General features: G+C 41.9%; 1 protein-coding gene across 1 annotated transcript; it reads right to left on the bottom strand.

Annotated features, from left to right (window-relative positions):
• Window positions 1–800: 800 nt before the first annotated feature.
• On the bottom strand, window positions 801–5,859 carry mstnb (myostatin b). The gene is made up of 3 exons (XM_060929016.1): window positions 5,196–5,859; window positions 2,988–3,358; window positions 801–2,031 (listed from the first exon to the last, which is right to left on the bottom strand). Exons 1-3 carry the CDS (start codon window positions 5,665–5,667, stop codon window positions 1,651–1,653), a joined length of 1,224 nt encoding a protein of 407 aa, XP_060784999.1. The 5' UTR covers window positions 5,668–5,859; the 3' UTR covers window positions 801–1,650.
• Window positions 5,860–8,677: the final 2,818 nt, after the last annotated feature.

Below are 8,677 nucleotides of genomic sequence, written 5' to 3'. Positions count from 1 at the left end.
GCTCCAGGACCTTTAATCTCTCACAACCTTCTGTTCACTTCTGTACAACATCCCACCTGGTTGCCACCGGCAGGCGTCCAGCTCACAGCGGGAAAGGAAGTGGATCTCAGCAGTGCTCGGTTCGCCCTCTTCTGGTCGGAAGTGAGGACCTGCTCCAATTAGCCCTGCTGTCAAAACATTCACGCACTGGGCCTTTTTCTCTGACTCCAGGGCTATAAAGGCCTGACTGCAATTTTTTTGTTGTTAAATTGGACTTACATAACAGAACGTCTCACTCCAATAACAAGCTATAAAAGCATGGGTTTGCGTGAGAACTAAGATTACAAAACACGTTGTTGTATTTTTCCTATTCAGAAAGACCAAAGCATCGTTCAGCCCAAGCATGCAACTTCTCAGACACCCGCCGAATCAGTATTGAATCCGAGTACAGCTGTGAAGCCTGAATTTCTTTTTTCCACATGCCAAATGCTCCTTCAATCGTCACCCATGCCAAGGTTGACATCACATCTTTCACTGTTAAGCTCTGCATTGTGACCTTTACTACCAGGAACATTGGCAAATATAACATTACCTTTTACTCCATCAATCCTAAATAAATGTTTTTGTGAAATAATACAGCTAAACATAAAGCAAGCACCTTTATTTGTATGAACAGCTACATATATTTGATATTGTACAGTTTTTTGTTAATGTGTTGTCTTATACATGGAACTATAACAGAGGTTTAAAAAGGTGACTGTTAATGGAAAAAAAAAACAATGGCATGTCTGTATACAATACAATTAGCAAACATATCATAATCAGTTTTTACAACTTTTTTTTATTATTATTTTAGCAACCAATTCTTTCTATTGGTCTGCCATAGTGCAAACTGTGGTTTGAGACAGAGTAAGTGATGCGATACGATATTAACACTCACACATTCACACTTACTGACGACGACAACGCTGTCTTTAACACATTTCAACATGTAGACTGCATTCAAAGTGCCTCTGGTTCAAGTCCTTCTGTCCAGTAATGCTTATTTATATAATAATTATAGTTCAAGTGCTGTATAGGGCAGGTTCAAGCAGTCGAGTAGTGAAATGAGATACAATTAACTGGTGTGTTGTGTTTATTGTAAAGTGAAGACTTGCTTCAGGTTGCTTAAAATCTTCAGACAGATTTTCAAGCTTTTTTTTTTCTTCCTTTTTTTTTCAAAAGTGTCCTTGAGTCCCTCTGTGTTGCTCTTGGATACTAGACAGCTACAGTTAGACAGCTGTTTGGAGTAAGAACAGAACTAAATGGATATTATTGAGCATGTTGGTTGGTATAATATGTATGTTTTTTTTTTGTACTATGAGCTATGTATAAAATATATTTGTTGTCCATTTCTCCAAGTAGAACCGTTGTTACATTCCTTCATGTCCATGTGACCATCTGACCCCAGGATGCTGATTTAGCGTCAACGAATAAGAATAAAGTCAGTGAGAGTAAAGTGGTGCTCTGTGGATGTCTCTGTGGATGTCTCTGTGGATGTCTTGCTGCTATTCTGGTTCTATTGCATATTGCACAGTGTTAGCATGGATAATGGTTGAATGGTGTGATAAAGAAGTCCAAATGGAAACATTTGGATATGGAACGGATCGAGTCCTTGTACGGGGACATCAATCATGAGCAGCCACAGCGATCCACCACCATGGATGGGATCTTGCCATAGATGATCTGCTCTTTTCCATTGAAGTAGAGCATGTTGATTGGAGACATCTTGGTGGGCGTGCAGCAAGGGCCGGCAGTACCACGTGGGTTGGCTTTGTTCACCAAGTGTGTGTGTGGATACTTTTGCAAGTGCACATAGTCACACTCGCCTGAGCAGTAATTGGCCTTGTAGCGCTTCGGGGCAATAATCCAGTCCCAGCCAAAATCTTCAAAGTCCACTGTGAGTGGGTAGCGGCAGCAGCGGGACTCGGATGAATTCTCATCACAGTCTAGTCCTGATTCTCTCCTGGTTCGCTTGGGGACTTCAGAAATTTTGACCTCCAAGAATGGGAGCTGGGATTGGAAACAAACAATGAAGACATGACTCTTTGAGATCACAAAGAATAATCTAGTCTAATTAACAGTGATTCCAAAAATAGCTATAAGCCATGTATAATGAGATTGAGTGGAAAAACTGTTTTATTCACTGGATTTTGAGAAACAGAGCATTTTTATTGTTATTTTTTGCAAATTCAAGAAATAAAAACTTTATATAAACTGTCCGACAAAATTATTTCCGCTTAGAATTTAAACAAACTGGCGAAATGACAGTAGCAATTTGTGAAAAATGCGATAATAATAATTCTTGAAAAATAAAAGATATGTTCCTACCATCAAATACTTTCATTCCATATTTTGTTGCTTTTTTTATTTTTTGTATTTTTTTTTTGGGGGGGGGGGGAGAGGGGGTGTTCTTCTTCTTCTACTTTCTGGTTTTTTTTGGAAAACCAACTTAAAGGTGCATTACTGCCACCGATTGGGCTGGAGTGTGGAACAGGCGATATTGGGGGACGACGACAAAAAAAACCCTATCTTCTTTTAGCTATTTCTGTTTCTTTTAAATACTTGATAATTATTTTTGGGGCTTGGTTTTTGAGTAGAGTTTTAATTTTGTCCTCGGTTAGTTCAGCAAAACGCGCCGCCATTTTGTTTTTCTCTACTCACAGTATATGAGCTGATATCCTAGTAGTAGAATAGCCAGTCAGAGCATGCAGTTGCTCATATCCAGTGAATATAGACAGAATAATTAGACTTTCCCAAACCTTTTCTTTTCCTTCTTTAAGTTATCTAGGAGATTTATTTATTTATTTATTTATTTATTTACTTACTACATTTTGCTAACTTTAAATAACCGATTTTAACCAGCAATGAGTGTAACGACATTGCTGATAGCCATATTAGATATTTTCCACAGCTTTAGAGAAAGTTTCCTTGATTGGATTTTCTTTTTTGTTAAATAAGCCACTCACCAGTCCCTCTTCTCCAGGCCCCACTGAGGTGACAGCGAGATCGTTGCTTTTGGAGTCGAATGCGTTGATCTCAATACCCCAGTTTGTTTCTGGCTGCCTCAGCCATACTGCAAGTACCTGCTTCACATCGATGCTCTGCCATGACTTGATGCCTGCATTCACGTCAATCTTCAGTGAACGTATTCTTACATGCCTTCTCCCATCTTTGATAGGCATGAGTCGCGATATCTGCAAGAACACCGTTGTCGCCTCGTCTGCTGGGCGCAAATGTACCCAGAGCTGTGCCCTTACAATGCGGCTTGCTTGGATCTTTGGGTTGAAGGAGAAAAAACAGCACTTCGGTTTGTGGTCTACTTGAACATCAGGGTTGGCTAAATGACAGAGAGGGAAAGAACAGGAGGAAGATTATTCAGCTAACAGAAAACAGGACTCGATTACTGATATCATTTCAATTGTAGCTGAGAAATACCTGCATAGATGACAACATGGCTTTGCCTGTAATGTGTAAGGTATGAAATTAAATTTCATACCCACAGCCAGCCAAATCCTTAGGTGTTAAATTAACTCTGTGTTAACACCTACCATGTTCATTTTAGTGTGTCTGTGGATGTGGGTGTGAATTCAACATTGGAAGATTTTCCTGGGAAAAATAAATACATGCAGATGCTGTGTTACATTACTGCATCTCCTGCGTTTGGGCTTGCCTTCCTTATTCTCCTACCTACACACAATTTAACTGAAATCAAGCAAGGTCTGGTGCACTAGTAATTTAACCTGGCTTGTTTAATGAACTGATGTGTTGTGGGATCACAAGATTGTGAAAACAAGAGTAAGTACAGTGTGATTAAAATGTACAGTACTGTACACAGAGCAGAAATCACCAGTGTTGAATTAACCCCTTAAACTTCTGGATCTGTAGCTCACCTCTCTCACTTTCTCACAATACTTTATAACAAAGAATTGAACAATAAGCAGGTACTGCTGTATCGAACCATTCATTTTGACATGATTTGAAACTGTTTGGCTGAAGACGACAGGTCAGTAGTATTTATGAAGATCTATAGATATACAGCATTAACAAGGAACAGTTGAAGCCAACACTGAAAAAACTAAAGATGACATTCAGTGTGTCTTTGTTCCATCATAAGTAAGAAAAATAGTCAGAATGTATGATAAGATATTTATCAATCTCCCACACTGAATGTTATTTTAAATATTCCCTAATACTTCTCTTGTAAGTCCACCTGTGTAACCGTCATTATCTGAACAGCTTTATTGATTTTTTTTTTTGGATCCTCTTAGTTTTATTCTCAGTGACATTTCTGTTGTACAGTAACTCTGTGCCAAATGACACGCCCTGCCATCTTCAAATCTGATCTGAAATTTGAAAAGGTCACAACTTTGACTTCTTTTTTCTCATATGTCCTTTGTTGTACAGAAAGTGTAAAATAGTGACATGTTTTTAGAAATCACGGTATTTCTACAATGTTCAGATTACAAGACAGACTCAACTTAATAAAATTACCATAATAATAATAATAATAATAATAATAATAATAGGAAGAAAAGGAAGAATCATGTAATAGAGTTAAGCATAGGAGGAATGGGAAAATGTACAAGGTACATGCTTAATTGCAAATGAACAGAGTGCAAAGATATATATATTTGTAAGCAAGTAAAGATCATAGGATAATAATAATAATAATAATAATAATAATAAAAAAACATTATTTAAATACATGCATTAATAGCCAATATTGGTGTATGGGTCATTTATTAGACCCCCAGATTTTGGAATTATTTATTTATTTATTTATTCATTAATTAACTTTCCACTCATAGGATGCACTTTAAAAAACTAATTTATTTCTACTAGCTATGGAATAATTTTGATAATGGTGGACTGTGAATTTTCTAACAAAATTAGACCCGTAGTTCACAAACATTTCACACGTGATCATGTTTGATTGGGTGAAACATAACATGCATGTGAAATGGCCATGAAAAGGTAATAAAAAACAAACGTGTGTAAATTTCATGTGACTTTTCTGTAAAGGGTGCATGCACTCCAGAGCTGTTCCTGTATGCATGATAGATAGATAGATAGATAGATAGATAGATAGATAGATAGATAGATAGATAGATAGATAGATAGATAGATAGATATCATAAGGGGTGTAATAAGTGAAGTGGAGCCCGAGCACTTACGCTCCAAGGCCATGCTCATGACGGTCTCGGTGGTGGCGTGCTCTTCGTCATCCTCGTCCTCGTCGGAGCGCGTGCTCCCCAACTTGCCGTCGTCCCCGAGCACGTCGTACAGGTCGAGCAGCTGCTGCATGGGGGGCGCTTTGGGGAGCAGCTGCTTGACCACGTCTCGGCTCACGTTGGGAGCGTGTTTGAGGCGCAGCTTGCTTAGGATCTGGGACTTGATGGCCTGCAGACGGAGCTGCTTGCTGTGCTGGCGGAAAGCGCACGCGCTGGTGGCCGAGCACTGCGCCTCGCGCTCCTCCGTCACGGCTGCGGCGGAAGTGGTGGTGGGTGGGTGGTGTTGGTGATGGTGCTGCTGCTGTTCCTGGTGGTGGTGCTGATGGTGCTGCTCTGGTGTTCCGGTTTCAGCGCGCGCCATCGGACCGAACGCCACCACGAAACCCAGAGAAATCAGAACCTGCACGAGATGCATGATCACCCGGGTCAGAGATCAGGAAGGAAGGAAGTTTGTTCTGCGCGATTGTTGTGCTCTGTGTGCTGCAGCAGTAACAGTAAGACCGTGCGCCATGCACACCGGACAGGTAGCGCCAGATGTCATGCTTCTATTCGCCCTAAAGCCTTTTTATACCGACAAATTATTCCGCCGCTCTTATTTAGGCTCCGGCGTCCAAATCCATGATTGGCTGCTCGGAGCAACAATAAATCAGAGGTGGACTTTTGCTTTCCAGCGCTGAACCCTTAAAGAGATACACTCCACCACACACACATAGAGAGAGAGAGTATATAGCATGTATTTTGCGCAAAAAGGTGCAAGGTACGGTAAGTTCTGGTGTTCATTTGTTCCAACCACTGGTACATTTGTAGAACAAAATCAGAAAGGATTGTGAGTGAAGCTCATCTTTGCTGCTTTATTACCTGGACTGTTCTTTCAGATATTGTTTGCTGCAGTGTCACTTTGGCTAGTTCTGGGTATGGATAACGATTTGATCTGGAAAGAAGCAGAGATAAATGACAAATGAACAACAAGAAGAAGCCTTTATTTGTCACACATACACTCAAGCACAGACTTAAGCACAGTGAAATGCCTCCTCTGGATTTAACCCATCTGACACAGTGAACACACACAAGTGAGCAATGAGTACACATACTGTACATACCCAGAGCAGTGGGCAGCTATGCTACAGCGCCCGACGAGCAGTTGGGGGTTAGGTGCCTTGCTCAAGGGCGCTTCAGCCCAACCTTCAATCCTAACTGCATGTCTTTGGACTGTGGGGGAAACCAGAGCACCCAGAAGAAACCCATGCAGAGAACATGCATACTCCACACAGAAAGGTCCCCGTCGGCCACTGGGCTTGAACCCAGAACCTTCTTGCTGTTAGGCGACAGCGCTAACCACTGCAGCACCATGCCGGAGAGAGAAGTACCAGTACAGGTAGAGATGTGAAATCAGGAGAGAGAGATGGTGAGACAGAAGGATGGAAAGACAGAACAAGAAGAAATGTACCAGAGAGGCAGAAGGCAAGAATGATAGACATTTTTAAAGTAGGAAAGACATATACAGGATGGATAGAATGAGTATTGATAATCATTTTAAGTGATATCGCAGAACAAAATTCATCCACAGCAAATAAAAATGAGGTTTGGGGTTTTTTTTTGTTTGAAAGAGTATTGTTGTTTTTAACCAGCAGGATGGAATCCTCTCACCTCCCAACCTACAAACCTGAACCAAGTTACAGGACATTTGTAACTCATTCGTTAGGGTGTAAACAACACTTCAGCCATCTATACTACTAAAAGAAGGCTGTCTGTCTCTCTGTTTCTCTGTCTGTTCACCTATGCAAATCGACACAGCTGACACGCATACTCCATACTTTGCACATGGATTGGTGACACTCCAAAGGGGCCCAAGACAACATTTTCCATCCATCCATTATCCATAACCGCTTATCCTGTGCAGGGTCACGGGCAAGCTGGAGCCTATCCCAGCTGACTATGGGCGAGAGGTGGGGTACACCTTGGATACCAGGTTATCGCAGGTCTGACACATAGAGACAAACAAACATTTACGCTCACATTCACACCTACGGTCAGTTTAGAACCACCAATTAACCTAACCGCATGTCTTTGATCTGTGGGGGAAACCGGAGCACCTGGAGGAAACCCACGCAGACACGGAGAGAACATGCAAACTCCACACAGAAAGGCCCCCGTCACAGAAAGGCCCGTGACCATAACATTTTCGATTTTCCAATACATGGGATTAGTGCAAATCCAACACACTATTCATTTCCCATAGGCTACATGCTCACGCTAACACACTGCGTGCAGCCTCGGCGGCGATCCCCTCCCCCACTCGCCTGGGAGTTTCGATTGTACGGGACCTCGCAATCAGCTTTCCTCGCCGGAGACTTCGACTAGGGCCAAGTCTATGTCACCGAGGAGACACAGGGAGCATTTTAGCCCTTGTGAAGAGCACCATTCAGAGGAAATAATGTTCACAGTCAATAACTACTAGTATCACATGAGAAGGAGTACCGTTGTCCTGAATATTATCATGGCTGTGATTTGGACATAGATTTGGACATAATCACAGCTGCAGTGTTTCCCCTAAGTTTACTGGCTTGGGGGGATTGTTTTTGCTGGATGAGGATGGTCACCTGCAAGACCCTTCCCTCCCCGCAGCTCCTATTACAGAACATTTAGACCTGAACAAACAGTTAGAGTCATATTTAAGTCTTCACTTTTATTTTAGACCAATAATTAGAACTTTAAGGGGGGCATGGAGTCCCATTGGGAATGGGTGGGTGGGCAATATAATGGTAGGGGAAACACTGAGTTGCGTTCATATTTATTCAGTACAACAAATTGTAGGATTGCTACACTGCAATGATTATATAATAAAGAAAATTGACTAAGTGACATTTTGGACACAGTTTTGTTTATTTTTGCTCTGCTCGAAGAAGCCAAACTCACTTTATCCCAGCTAACAAAATTATGTTCTGAGAACGTTCTCAGAACCATAACCTAAATATAACCTAGATATAACGTCACGAGAACGTTAGGTGTTAGCTGGGATGGCACCTTGGCTTGCTGGCTAGCTAGTTCATATCCATCCATCCATTATCTGTAGCCCCTTATCTGAGCCTATTCCAGCTGACTATGGGCGAGAGGCGGGGTACACCCTGGACAAGTTGCCAGGTTATCGCAGGGCTGACACAGAGACAAACAACCATTCACACTCACATTCACACCTACGGTCAATTTAGAGCCATCTGCATGTCTTTGGACTGTGGGGGAAACCGGAGCACCCAGAGGAAACCCACACAGACACGGGGAGAACATGCAAACTCCACACAGAAAGGCCCTCGCTGGCCGCTGGGCTTGAACCCAGAACCTTCTTGCTGTGAGGCGACATTGCTAACCGCTACAGCATGCTGCCCCTAGTTCATATCGATCTGTACTATATTCTTGTTGAAGGTGAT

Source organism: Neoarius graeffei, chromosome 9 (genome assembly GCF_027579695.1).
Source record: "Neoarius graeffei isolate fNeoGra1 chromosome 9, fNeoGra1.pri, whole genome shotgun sequence".
In the NCBI taxonomy this organism is placed as follows: domain Eukaryota; kingdom Metazoa; phylum Chordata; class Actinopteri; order Siluriformes; family Ariidae; genus Neoarius; species Neoarius graeffei.
This window is presented reverse-complemented; position numbering and strand designations above follow the sequence as displayed.

Bases quoted from the DNA above. Each gene is read 5' to 3' on its own strand.
- mstnb (XM_060929016.1), bottom strand. From the start codon at position 5,667: ATGCATCTCGTGCAGGTTCTGATTTCTCTGGGTTTCGTGGTGGCGTTC. The intron at 3,359-5,195 runs GTAAGTGCTCGG...TCTGTCATTTAG, and splicing joins CATGAGCATGGCCTTGGAGC to CCAACCCTGATGTTCAAGTA. The intron at 2,032-2,987 runs GTGAGTGGCTTA...TTCCAATCCCAG, and splicing joins GGCCTGGAGAAGAGGGACTG to CTCCCATTCTTGGAGGTCAA.